This window comes from Caloenas nicobarica, chromosome 1 (assembly GCF_036013445.1).
Source record: "Caloenas nicobarica isolate bCalNic1 chromosome 1, bCalNic1.hap1, whole genome shotgun sequence".
In the NCBI taxonomy this organism is placed as follows: Eukaryota; Metazoa; Chordata; class Aves; order Columbiformes; family Columbidae; genus Caloenas; species Caloenas nicobarica.
In genome coordinates, this window is record NC_088245.1 from 89,939,447 (window position 1) to 89,954,048 (window position 14,602).

Below are 14,602 nucleotides of genomic sequence, written 5' to 3' on the forward strand. Positions count from 1 at the left end.
AGAGAATAAGAAAGGGATCCAGATACAAAGTGTGTTACTATTACAGTACACCTTCAGGAACATTAAGATAGCTATATCCAAAATCATTCACCAAACCAAGAGCAAACTGCGGGAGGGCAAAGAGGAGACAAGTAATTAGCTGCTATGCTTCCCAATAACAACAAAAGACCCCAGTGATTACAACTGCAATTAAGAACATCTCAACAGCGTCATCTTCCTGATTCATGTTATGCACTTATCTTCCATCTTTTTCTTTCCACTATTATTCATGTCTTATCTAAGTGAATGTTATGGTGAGGACACTTAATGTACAGCTGCACGTAAGAGAGACCAACTGTGATTACAATATAGTGTTTGAAACATCAAGATGTTTCTTCACAGTGAAAGAAGTGAAAGAAAGACAAGACTGGATAAAAATTATATTGCAAAGGTAGAAAAAATCAGAGGAAAAACCACTTTGTCTAGCCTTATATTTTCTTTCTAACATCAAATTCACCCGCTGCACTGGTGTGTATCCTGACACAGTTTGGTATTTGGAATACCTAAGGAAATCCAGGGCTGAGTAACAGCCAGTGTGATGCAATGCAGGATCCTGTTTCTGTCACTCCTTTGCTTCATCCCTACTCTCCCTTTTGTGATTTCCAGTTGCATACTTTCTTTCAAATTGACCTTGAATTTGACAGTCAACTCCAACATTACACTAGATTTACAAATATGATTAGGGTATGAGAGCAGGATACATCAGAGTGACCTTCCCCAAGCAGATCATATTAATCATGCTACAGAACACATACTCATGAACATAATTTCCAGTTTTGTGACACTGAATAAGTTAATCAACCCAAGCCCCTATGCATAGAGAAGACAGCTCCCTCTTCTGGGTGAGACAATGCACCTCCTCCCGTCCTTCCCCCCACATGCCACAGAACAGACTTGTGCATATTTAATTCTCCCTGATTTTTTTTGTTAAAGCCTATCGACAAGATGGTATTGAGTTGTTTAGATTACTCTGCAATTTCAGGAATTGGCTGTCAGAAACCAAATTGCTGTAGTTTCTACATTTAAAAGCACAGAGAAGAAAATTCTTCCTGTAGGTCTGTGTAAGAGCCTGACGAAGTAACATCCTGTCTCTAGGGGGAACATGTGAAAACCCAGTGTCCCTTATGTCAGCATCCACTGTCAGCCCAGGTCTGGGAATAGCCAGAGTTCAGCAGTGTTATTCACAGTACGCATTTAAAATCTGGCTTTTCTCACCGCTACTCAAACTCTTTCTTGTACATCCCTACCTCAAGAGACAGCCCTTACCTTGTATAAGGACATGGCTGCAGCTTTCCACCTGCACAAGGCTTCATCAAATAGTAGCTGCATGCAACTGCTAGCACACGGAACAAAGGGTGATGAAATATCAAAGAACAGGTAGAGAGCAGACAATGGCACAAGTGAAACACAATGATCTGTATTTCAAGTGCTTATATTAGGATCTTCTAGGAAAACTACAATCTTTTTCCTTTCTCAGTCATCGCACCTGAAGCACAAGGCTAGGAGTAACCGTTTTCATTCATAGACAATTCATGTTTTTCTTTCTGTAGATCTCAAAATACTCACAAAAGTGGGTAAGAACTGTCCGCTCAGCCTGTAACAACCCAGCTTGCACCAACTCCCATCAAAGGTACCACCAGGGCAATAAGCAGACGGCAAATCTGCAACCTCTTGAATCAGGAAGATCTTCTTAGCTTTGCTACAAGTTTCTACAGTAAACTTTTGTGAAATAAAAGCAGGCTGTGTTCAAGCTGTTTGCCACTAAAAGCAGAAGGTACTGTTACTGCTTCTTTGAGTGGAATGGTAAAAACTGCCAGTGAGGAGAAAGTGTGGTATCCGGACATCCATTCGAGCTCATCATGTAGAACAGATGGGGCTAAAACTCATGACCTGGGCACGCCACGTTTAGAGCTAGGAGGCATTCACTAGTCATACAACCAAGTGATGCCTCCAACACAACATCTGTTTCTTTTCTTTTCACTTTCAAAAGATTCCTTTGTGAGTTGAATCAGCAGCAAAACTCTAATTTTTTCGTCACTTTGACATTCACCATCTGACAGTTTCTTTAGCATTACATGATTCCTGTCCTTGAACTTCCTATAAGTACCAGACAATACTTTTTTAACCTTTGACAGCACAGTAAGTTTTTGGAGCTTTTTTGGGTTGAGAGGTTTAATGGCAGAAAAAAGGATGAAGAAAAATCATATAATACTTTTAACAACCAAGAGATCACACTCTCAATTTAACATTTATACCATTTTAAATCTATAATTAAAATTACTTCAGTTGCAAACTCACTCTTTGTTCAAAAATATTTTTCCAAATTAACTGGATGAACAGCAACCAAAGCACATCTCTACCTATATGCCCTGAAAACATACCTTTCTTACTATCAATTATTTTCTCTCAGCAGACACATTTCCACCTTCCGAAAACAACATCTTCTGATGAAAAAATAAACACCTCAATTTATTTCCAAATTATTCACAAACGCAGTAAAGCAGAGAGCTAAAAAAGCCTCCCTTTCACAACTGGTAACCTATCAGAAACAGATCTCTGCTAAAGCTGAAAGACAGACACAGATGCTGTGGTAAAAATTAAAGATCACTACAGATTCAACATATGGACAGGCTATTCACAAGCACTCTTAATTCACAAATTGCAACAGAATGACTGAAGTCATGGACAGACTCTGGAAACCTCCTCACCATCACTGAGAAGGAAAGGCAAGAGCAATGACTTCTTCTAACCCATTCACTCTACGACAGTTGCTCAGAGTTTGCATTTGAGTCGCAACTAGGCAAAATAAAAGCAAAGCAGGAGAAAACACAGGATATCTAAACCATTACCATCCCTGAGTGACAAGGACAAAAAGCAGACAGTGAAACGGGAGGTCTTTTAACAAAAAATCGCCCAATTTAAGTGCAGCTTGGTCTAGACTAGCGCACGGGATGCCTTCCATGCTCTACCTGCCCCATGGACTAACAGACTTTGGCTCTGCAGGCCTTTTAAGTCACAAAACTTTATCAAAGTGGCTGCAGTCCAGGAGCAGCTCAGGTCAACCATGACTGAAATTCATGTGGGTCCCAGCTACCGTTCTGGGAGAGGTTTATGTACAGTGCTGATAAGGGCTAAAGACATCCTTGGAAATGGATGGCTATTCACTAGCTGATAAACCTTGTTCCTCTATGTGCCTTGTCCTCACGAGCTCCCTTTGTGAAAGACAAAAAGGTGTCTCAGTTCTTTTCTAATACAGAATTCCAGAGGAGCAGGAAACATATGCAGACAACACAATCCACTGCAATATACAACAGTCATTCTCACTTTAAAAAAAAAAAAAAAAAAAAAAAGAAAATGTATTTACCCAGAATGGAAACAAGCAGCTGTCTCATGGTTTGGAGACTGTATGAGACCTTCTTAAACAGTAACTGCAGAGCCCTATCCAAACTGGTATTACATGTAAAAGCTCTTGAGCAACAGTATCATCATGAACTATTCTAGATTAAGGTATCATTGACTTAAAAATTATATAAGGAGAAGCAGAATATATATAAATTCTAGACAGGTACGCTCTTATTGCAAGTGAAGGTAAACTGGCTATCTTGTTATTTGCATTAATACCGACAGAAACCAACTGCTGGGAATTGCTGGGAAAACAGCACTCAACCTTCCATCAGCAAAACTGCAAAACACTCTGTGTGCCAAAGAATGATTCTGTGTTGTGGAGACAGCCACAGCCAGTGCCTGTACTGCAGACAAACCCCCAGTTGACCTCATCAGTTCCTGGAGCACAAGCCTTGCTGTCAAAGCCAAATCTCAGCATTATTGTCTTCTGCATCTGCTCGACAGCCGATTCTTTGCTCTTGGAACTCACTGTCCACACAGGCTAGGAGGATTCACCTGCGAAGTGTTACTGGTCCCCTTGGGATGAGTGTGTCACACTTCCCATCATGTTTGTTCTCTGCACAGGTTCTCCTCTCTCTCCTTACTGAAACAAACTGCAAAAGCACTACTCCCCTTCGGCTCAACACCCACGGCTTTAGCTGCCACAGAGGATCATTACTGTATAAAGCATGTGCATTTTCTATACTCAGTGGTGCGTCCAGAGAATCCAGGTTGGCACTGCTGGTTTTGATGCTCCATGAGGGAGCAACTTCTGCTCGGAGAGCTGCACTGGATTACAGCAATGACTTTTAGTTGACTTAGTGGATTCTGCTTGTCTAATACTAGATACGATCTTCATGGTTTCACAGCTCTTGATCTTTGGAGGCAGGAAAGAGGGAAAAATGACAGGCTCAATATTTTTTGGGTGTTTGCCATTCTCCAAAACAGATTAGACATCAGTAACCCTAGATTAAAAGCTTCACTACCCTTAAACAGTGAATTTTTACAGTTTCTCTTTGTGATAACTGACACAAAGAACCACATTCCAATGTTTCTGAGAGGTATCCTGACTTTAGCTCTTTTATTTTTGTGGAAAAGTAAGATCAGGACAAATAATTCAAAAGTGAACATTTAAAGAAACTAATTCAGAAGGTGGAAGCCTAATACCCAACCCCTGCTTCCTGCCTTCCCCCCAAAATAATCCCAGATTAGACTAGCAAAATAGGATCTCATCAGGTGCAGGTGTTCTTCTTTTTCCCTGGCACAGAAGCACAAAGTATTTGGACTACCCCTGTAGACAATGACACCCAGAAAGGATTCTTACTTCATATGCATGAGACAGGTATGCATCTCCACTGAGACTGAGACACACACTTGAAAAAAATCTTGTTTACTCCCAGCCAGGGACAAGTCTGTAATTAATATCTTCTAACTTTTGTGAGACTGCTTTACACTGGGGAAACAACGTTGTGCAGTATAATGAACTGGATAGAAGAAAATCAAACAGTAACAACTGACTCTTTGCATGACCATCTCTAAATTAAAAATTTTTGCATACCAAAGTCAACCATATATATGTCCTCTTGGCAAACTACCAGTAAGTCATATAGTCCACAGACCAGGTTATACTGAAGAACCGTCAACTTCCAACAAGGACAGATTACCTTATTCATCCTGGAATTCGATTGCGATACAACCTCCACTTCCCCACTGCTTGTCACTCCAGCATTTTACCAACACTGCTATTTGCTTGTACAGACTGTATAAGTCTGTATACATTACTTACGTATTTTGCCCAAACACCACCTGCAGAAACAGAGTGCCCTCTAGCTCCAGCTCAACTCAAGAGAATTTTCCTAAGACTTTGTTTCCTTAAACTCCTGCACTTACAGACAAAGGAGAGAGCAAGAGCATTCTGTTACCTGTAAACTTACCTGTTCTGGGGTCAAACAGCTGGTTGGCTTCCAAGTCTGTGAAAGTGCTAAAGCAAATGGGGCATTTAAAAGAGGCGCGGTTGGTGGAGTCTCTCTCATCTGTCTCAATCCTTCTCCTCATGTGGTCCAGCTTGTACTTCACCACATTAACCAGAAGGCGGTAGTTGATGAAGTAGTAGTTATGACGGGTTGTTTTGCCATCTGGAGCTGTCTCTACTCTCATCCTGCATTTGATGAACTTATCACCCTTGAGGGTGTTGAGGACAGCCCGCAACTGCTTCCTATCAAACTTCAGGAGTTCTAGCATATCCTCTTCCTTCACACACGGGTTCCTGATGAGAATGTCCAGAGCCAAAGCATGTTCGATGCCATAAAAGCCACGCACGACGTATTTGGCAAGACGTTTGAGAGCTGCTGGGACCTCAGTGAGGACGTCTGGGTCAGTCATAGCAGGTTCAGATATTGAGCTTCATGTATACTGCAAAGAAAAAAGGCAGATGGATTCTTAGCTAGTCTTCTGACTACAGAAGTTTTGATTTTTCTCACTTAGAGCAAAGAAAAGGATGAAATGTTTTCTATTTGTCTTCCCCAAGCCCTGGACTGCCTCTTTAGGTGTTAATAATGCCAATGCTACAGAAGTAGAATTAGGAAATGGTACCTCTCATCCAAAACAAAATGATGGAAAACTTTAAAAAAGCACACAAGAAACTGGTACCATAACATACAGCAGATTTCATTTCTACTCAGTCACAGCAACAGAACTGGAATAAGAAAGCTGTCTTGAAGCTGAGCTCCAGCAGACAGCTTCACGATCAGCTGAGACTTGTAGCTTGGGAGAAGTAGAAAAAGGCTACAGCAAGAAATGTCCTATGACAGCCCAAGAGAGGAATAGTCTTATGACCACAGCTGATGTCACTTGATCACACTGTAAGTAGCCCTGCCTACTTCTACTCCTCAGACATCACTGGGCAGTGATATTATACAAGGACAGCTTGCCAGTAGAGACTGGTTTGCATTCAGGCAAAAGCTCCCAGCTGCACAATGAGAACAGATAGACTTTTTCCTTACTTTCTGATAAATAGACCGTAGTCAACCATCTGCAGCATGAAAACTGTTAGCACTACCAACTCCTACATCACAGACTGCTTCAGCCTTGATCTTAGATGAGCAAATTGGTCCTTTCAAAGGACGAATCCTTCATTTAAAGTGTCTCACATTCAGGCCTTAGAAGACCAGAGATAATATAGCATAAGTGAAGTAAAAGTCAAGACTCAGTGAACATGAAGAGATGATGTGTTTAAAAAGTATCCTATTAAGTATCCTTTGAGTTACTTACCACAACTTACTGCACTACCTGTGCCAAGACAATAATTGCTAAAGAAATACTGTATTTTCAGTTCATTTTTCTTCACTTTACTATCAAACGGCACAAATGGTCATGGCAATTACATGCTTCTGTGACATCCACAGGGCCATATATAGGATCATATAATGCAAGGAATTCCTCATATTGTCACCCGTGCCACACAGGCAAAAATCAAGCCCCAACAGACAACTAACAGCAGTGACTATTCTGAAGCCGCCACTTTTGTCCAGTGGAGAGAAAAAGGGAAGCAGCTCCATAAGGCACAGAGCAAAGGCTTATTGCCATTTCACAGAGTGGTTTTGCACATTTTCCCTCCACTCTTTCAAGTCTGTCCATCTATAAGCAGTAACAAAATTCCCCTCCACTCATAATGCACTTGGGTTTCCATGTATGAAACGTTCAAGATAAGCATGAAGTATTATAGGTGCTTTTGAAATACCTATTCAGGGGGTTGTACTTCCAGTTAACTTCAAATAAAACTTTGATTAGCCTTTTTCAATATGAGACTTCTATGCTAGTCTAGGACATGAATAACAGTTTCTTAAGCAAAAGGTTCCTTCAACTGAAGAACACCACCACACCTTAATTTCTTTGTTCATCATTGCTAAGCAATTTTTATCTGTAGACTAATGTCATAAATAGTACAACTCTGCCAATCTCAATTTTCACTTCTATTATGCATTTCACACACTGTATATGTACCTCCCCAGCATTCAAGTCTCAAATAAAGGAAAGAGAAGGGTGACACCAGAAGAAAGAATCTGGATAGGTATGCTATTTTATTCATCGCTATCATAAAACATGCAAGATCCTTTTCAACAAACCCCATTTCAGAACTTTTCTGTACACCCCACACTAAGACAACCCTCTGAAACCACCAAGCTGTACAAGTATCCAAGAAACTGATGACTCACTCATCAGCTAAGATTACTCAAAAATCTGTGATCATTTACCACAATAGCCTGCTTGGATTTTTTTTTTTTTTTTTGGTAGGAAAAACACTGCTGTCTCAGAAAACTTTAAGCAACATTACCCATTGAAGCTTTACTTCTCTCCAACCCCTACCCTCTTCTGCAACTGAGGAGGTATTTTCCACTCAAGGGTTATGGTTAGTGCAACTGCAAAGCAATTAGCCTGTGGATTATGGACCTTAACAGTAAGTAAATTAAGATGGTCCAGTCTTTTTTGCTGTTTGGGTAAAAAACCAAAACAAAACAACACACTTTCATACTTTTCTTTTAAAATGCTTCCCTGCTTGAGCTTTTCTTTTTCTCTAACTTACAGCCAAATGGTAGTCACAGTGCTCAAATTGAAATGAAATGAACAACATTTGTTGACTGCTGGTGTGCAAGCTCAGAATAGCCTACAGAAACAATGCTCGGATGTCAAGCTCTAGCTCCCTTTCAAGGAAATTAAATCAAAATATGTCTACCATGGCATGAATTAGCTGTGAAACAAGTATTTCTAGAATCAGTTAGCTTTCTTTTGCATGCCAGATACATAATGATTTGTCTCACACAAAGGACAGTTTTGTAGAGCTCTGCATTAGAAGTAAAAGCATTAGCAATAAAAGATGCCCCATCATGAGCTAGCTATATAGTCTTTTTAAATCTCTAAATTAGACCCAATCTGAATATCATCACAGGACATAGTACTTGAAAATCAATTTCGTTCTGTTTGTATTTTTACAGTCTTTCAGTCACTTAAAGATAAATCTTGCTTTTGACTGAATCTGTCTGCAACACAGCGATACTATTAATATAAAACAATGTCAGTGCAGAAGCTGGCCAGAAGCTTTTATTTATTCAAATTGTTAAATCCTTTCTAGAGTTTAATAACATTTATGTAAAGATCAATTTTAAATAAAACCTGGCACCCCAGAATTAAAAAGTCAAATTTAGAAAGTCAAAAGGTTTTTTAAGTGCTGATCTCAAAAACAAACAAACCAATCTTCTAGCCTCATCAATTCACTGTCCCTTAAAAATTCCTTGCAGGAAAACCTGGCAAAGCAATTTGTAGTAGGCACACTGACCTTCAGAACATCAGTTGTAACAAAAAAGGAGAAAAGTAGTTTTAAATAAGCACAACTCACTCTGTATACCTCGTCTGAGAGCTGATGGAAGCATTTTCTGTGCACAAATCTCTTTGACAAGAGAGCTGATTTCCATAGCCACTTTCAAAACAGGTTTAAGGTACAATTTCCCAAATGCTGCACTCAAACAGCTTAAACTGAGACCTACCAGGGACCAGTAAATAAAACCACCTCTAAGAGTATACACTTTCCAGCAATAGATATTTAACAATATTTCTTAGTGTCAATCACTATAAATTTATTTTTTCATTTAGTGGGACTAGGTGTTTTTGCACAATTATTTCTTCTCCTTTACTGGGAGATTTTTAGTGACATCCAAATCTTCTACACCCTCAGGTAATAATGGGCATCTTGAATATAGCACTGGTTTTCTTCCAGGCATGGATATATGGAAATACAAGTTTCTGAAACCACCACAAACCATTCTCTTCCATTAAACTCCACTTCAAAAAGTTGATTAACGTGGATTAAATTCTAAATCTTGCAGAAGACAACCTTTGGGTGAGACAACCAACTGACTAGTGTCAGCTTTAAGAAAGAAAAAAAAAAAACCAACCTAAAGCCACCAAGGAACACCCTTGTCAATCGTTGCTACATGAAAGTCAACAATGCTGAACACAATTAACTTAGTTCTAAAAATGAGCATGGACACACATTCAGCAAACACCAGTTTTTATATTACATTGAGGCCTAATCGAAAGCAAAGGCTCAAACAAGATCTGTATGGCTGGATAAAGGACATATTTTGCCACATCATTCTTGATAGTCATGTTCTCATGTAAGCTACATGATCCAGAACAATGGCATATACCGCTGCCAGAACTCACCAGGCCAGCGTGTAACAAATTGTTCCTCTAGGAAACGCTGACATCTGGCCCACAAAGAATCCCAGGTGACAGCAGATGAGCTGCAAATCCTTACTACCTTTCACCAGGCAAGAAAGAGTGATCCAGCTCACAAATTGTAACCCAGTGCCACAAAAATATTAGTTTAAAATACAGAAGTGGGGGACTTTACCATTGCATCCTTCAACAGTGATTTCACCTTCCATCAAAGCAGTAAGTCAAGCCTGAATTAATTAAGTGTGCAAAGAAATATGATAACATCTCCTAATAAGGTTTTAATGGACGTGCATCTGTTTTATAATAATGTCTGTACTGACCTTAATAATGTATGAACATCAAGGGACATTGTCAAGGAAAAAAAAAAAAAAGAAAAATAATGCCCAAGATACATCACTACACAGTAAGCACCTAGACCACCAATAATAAAGCACACTGGACAGGATGATGTTCAGAAAGGCCAAAAAAAAAAATTTCAAAATTTAAACATGGGCTTTATTATGAGACAGCTGTTGGGGAATTGTTCTGGGTAATTCTATGAATACAATTCAGTATTATGGGTATAGGAGGAAAGTAGATCTGTCTCTGTTATCACAGGAGGACAACAACCCTAAATACACCTTTTTTTTTTTTTTAATTGCTCTGAATGTAACAATAAATACTGATGTGGCTATAAAGGACAATACCGGGAAGAGAGACCTACAGTTACCCAATAGTACTGGATCTGTTGGGTGAAGAAACACAGCATATAATCTGCAAAATAGAGATCATACTTCAGGTTGAGTAAAGTGCATGAGGCACAGGTCTTGAGCATAACTAGAGATGTCAGAAAGGAAATCAAGAGGAGAGCAAGTGACTGCAAAAAACCACTCACTATGATGGAAACAAAGACCATATAGAAGCCAAAAATTCAACTAAGAAAACATCTCCACTGGTCAGGACTTTCCTGATGCAACAAAGTACCTGAATTCTTCTCTATGTACAAAGATTTCAAGAATTCTTTTGAGAACTCAAACAGGAATTCTGCTAAGGATGTTGGATATGTTTTTCTTCCTGCTTTTCCTGACTAAAGCTGAGATAAAAGATGAAAAGTACTAAAAAGGAGAGACATAGAAGCCACGATGTAGATTAAACTAGAACTACAAGTTATGAAAACATAAGTCAGCCATTGAATTAGCCTGGATTTTTCTCCAATGGTGCAAGTGAGCATCACTCTATTTTAATGTGTAACTTTGAGTCTCACTGTTCATATATTTGACAAGGCAAATATTTTAAAAGCGGGGTCCTGAAAAAGGAAGCAGACTGCTCTTCTGACTCCCTTGGATATACAAACACTTTATAATACCCCAGACCTCTTCTGGAGGAAAACTTAGAGTTGCAGGGGTGTCTGGGAATCTAGGTCTATCAGACATTATGTTAACACTTGGAAAGGTACTTCCTGTTTTCTCCCACATCTAATTTAAATTGTCAGTGCTCTTTTTCACTAAATATTTGAGACCAGGTTTTGCTGATTTGTTGGGAAAAATGGTTCTGCAGGCTTCTGCCATAAGATTTTTAAAAAGGAAAAAAAAATACTTGCTTACACCACTGACATCTTCTTCAGGAAAAATCAAAACCAGATTATAATAGAGTTCCCCACCTTTAAGCACTGCTACCAGGAGCCAGCATATACCATATCCCACTCTAGCAGCCACTTGCAACATCAGATCCCAGTTTTGTAGTCTCTCACTCTAGTAAAATTTAAAATTCTGACTTCCACAAGATGATGAGGCTAAGCTGAGAGGAGCGATTCTGAATCTCCCTGAGTGAAGGGCAAGAAGGCACAAATTTCAGAACTACAGTCGGAAAACATGCCATGAAGATTTTAAATGTCTGTACAACGTAACCTCAGACACTACTCATCCTTTCCAGAAAATAGTACAGAATCTTCCATTTTCAGTTCTGCTTTTTTTTGGCCTTTCTCTGTATTGACTGGATGATCTGTGCGACATGTCTCTACTATCCACAACTGCCTTTATCCCACATCAGTTGCAAACCCAAGGTCTTCTGGCATTTTATCAAAAGCTTAGTGAATTCCATTCCCTGGAGGCTTCAGGAACACCGCTGCTCAGCCCTCCTCCTGCACTCCATCTTGATGAGAAATCATATATTTTCATTGCAAGAACTGCCCTGAAGTATTAAAAGAAAAAAGAACATCTGCTTTCACTCAAATTTTACCTTCTTGTTGCCATCCCATAAACTGAAACAAAGAGGCCACAAGTATCAAAGGTTTTTCCTCACTTCAAAGTCGTGCTGCAGTGGCACACAGAAAGGCTGAAAGGCCTGGCTGAAATTACGATATTTTCACCTAATTTCACAAATAAAAATATATGGAACCACACAGGATAAGGCCACAAGGTCTAACCATGCAAAACAGAAATTGAACAACGCAGGCTCAGGATGTAATTCTCGATCACATTCAAAATCTAAACCTGACGTAAACAATAGCACGATGTCAGTAAACTAAAGGACCACCTATGTGCATACATATAAAGAGATGTCATTTCAGAAGTCCTTCAAATGCACATTAGCATTAACAAACTATTTACAGGTGTAGCTGTAGAAAAAAATGTAGCGCATTATTTATGGAACACCAAACTTAGTGGCTAGAATAGTGAAGGTACAGTTTCACATTACAGCTTAAAACAAATTATACTCTCCCTCCCACAAAGAAGTTTTTATTTTCCTTCCCAGCATTCAGCCACAATCCCTGCCATTCTGTGATAATTTTGACAGTTGCCAACTCATGTAGCAAGGTGAATCAAGTTGATAAAAAGTGAAAAACATGCCAAAAAAAGTAAGGTATTTTACAGGGAGGGCAAGGGAGAAAAGCTCAAGAACCAAAATTTATGTTACCAGACTGGAATCTATGCAAAGCAGAGAGAAGAAAGCATGGCTAGGGATGTAGAAGAGTGAACTTTCCCCATATGGTGGCAAAGACGTTTAATTGATTGTAATGTGAAGCCACTAGAACATTTTAACCATGGACATCAGAAACTCTTAAAATTTACACTCTGATTTGAACGTATACCAGTAGAAGAATATATGTTATTTTGGAGACACTGGCCCTCATATAATCAAGCTCTAAGGTTTTGGGGTTTTTTTAAGGAAAAAAAGAGCATTTCTCACAAATATCAAGTCATTATTACACTGAGGTACAGTGGGCTTAACCCCAGCATTCCTTGTTAAGCTTCTGATAGGAAGAAAGCAGTAATTGTTTTTCATATCCTGGATTCAATGAGACCTGGAACGCGACACTTCTCATCATGATAGATGATGTGAGTGGTATTGTCTGACTTTCAGGAATTCCAGAAAGTAATACAAAGATTTATGAAAGCATCAGGTTCAGAAAAGTCTAAGTGCACCAGGGTGTAGCACAGAAGTGTATATACTGTGGATGTAAGGAATAAAGAAACAGAGAAACTAAATAACAATACTCCAGGTTAGCTTTAATTCACATAGTTTCTTCTTTAGAATAATTCCCTAAAGCATCCTGTGTGAAAGTGAGCCGTAAATAGTATCTTAAAGGAAGCAGAAGGCAGGAATGAAACTCCCATCATCCCTTATTGCTGCCAGAGGGTATTTGCTCATCTCCCAAGCACATGGCTTTGCCATCTCCCAAGCACATGGCTTTGCCATCTCCCATGCCAGCACTGGCACTCACAAGATCTTCCTATGCACCAATTTGCACCACTAAAAGGCAGGAAAATACCTTTTTTTTTTTTCCTTCCGGGTTTTTCAACGGTGGCTGAAAAATATTAAGCCACCTATATTTCATGAAAAGGTAGCTTAACTGTGCACTGCTGAACAAGCTTTTTAGAATGCCCATCTTCCTTATTCATTCTGAGCCACTTGTAACACAAGTTTGCCAGTTGCACCCATTTAACAGCTTAGTGCCATTATGAAATGTAATGTTCATCCCCTTCTCAGGGAACCAGCAAGCTCACGAAGCCAGAAGAAAATAAGAGCCCAAAAAGAAAATATCTTGTTGACCTGGAGAGCTAAGTGGTTTCACTGTATGGGCTGAGCCAAATAGGGCACAAAGAAATGAGCTTAAAGATGTCCCTTTTGACAGCAATAGGCTGTTGACCCAACACATCCAGCTGGTTTCACTGCACCCTAGATTTGTTAGTGTCAATTACTCCTCAGCTTCCCGTAATCTTGTATCTTCCTTCCAATTATAAATTGCGCAGACCTCTTGGACTGTAGCAGCAGACTAAGCTTTAAAGCCAAGACAAGTGGAGAGCCCCTTATACTGTTTGTACGGCTTTTATGTGCGAGCTTCAAACACCCGGTCGTGTAGGCTCCTGTAAAGACATGACACTAAACACACACAAACAAGAAATCCCCTATAAGCAGCATACGAGGAGAGGCAGATGGTGGTTCGGAGCCAGAAGCGAAGCAGGGCCCCAGGGCAGCGGCCCAGCCGCACACACGCGGGGAGCACGGACCCCCGCGGGCGGGGCCGGCGTGCCAGGCCCCTCAGAAACACCCAAAACTGGAGCGCCGGGCCAGGGGCCCCCGTGGGCCATAGGTACCCAGCGCGGCGGGGCCCGCGGGAGACGGAGCGGGGGAGGAGGGGGCGCCCCGCCGCTTCCCCTTGTGGCCCCGCGTGGGTCCCCGCGCGGCACGTCCGCTGGCTCCGGGATGGCGCCGCAGGGCGGGCACGGCCGCCGCTCCCCGGGGCCGGCACTGACCTGCCGCCGCTTCCAGCTCTCCCCGCTCCGGGCGGCGCTTTCGGCGGCTCCGCGCGGGCACATCAGAGCCGCGCGCGCCTGTGGCGTCAGCCGGGCGCCGGTGAGCCTCGTCCAACGGCTCTCCGCGTTCCGCGCGTGCGCGGTACCGCCCACCCCCTCCCCCCGTGCTTTAGCAGTCGTTCCGCTCCCTGACTGAGCGCTAAGCGACA

The 14,602-nt window shown here is 40.9% G+C and overlaps 1 protein-coding gene across 1 annotated transcript in view; it reads right to left on the reverse strand.

Moving 5' to 3' along the window:
- Positions 1–14,497, reverse strand: part of GTF2E1 (general transcription factor IIE subunit 1) — a 53,567-nt gene extending 39,070 nt beyond the window's left edge. Inside the window, exons 1-2 of the mRNA XM_065644510.1 lie at positions 14,394–14,497; positions 5,358–5,835 (exon numbers count right to left, since the gene is read on the reverse strand). Of these exons, the coding sequence (XP_065500582.1) occupies positions 5,358–5,805 (448 nt within the window). The 5' untranslated portion in view covers positions 5,806–5,835; positions 14,394–14,497. The remainder of the gene's footprint in view (positions 1–5,357; positions 5,836–14,393) is intronic.
- Between the last annotated feature and the right edge of the window lie 105 nt (positions 14,498–14,602).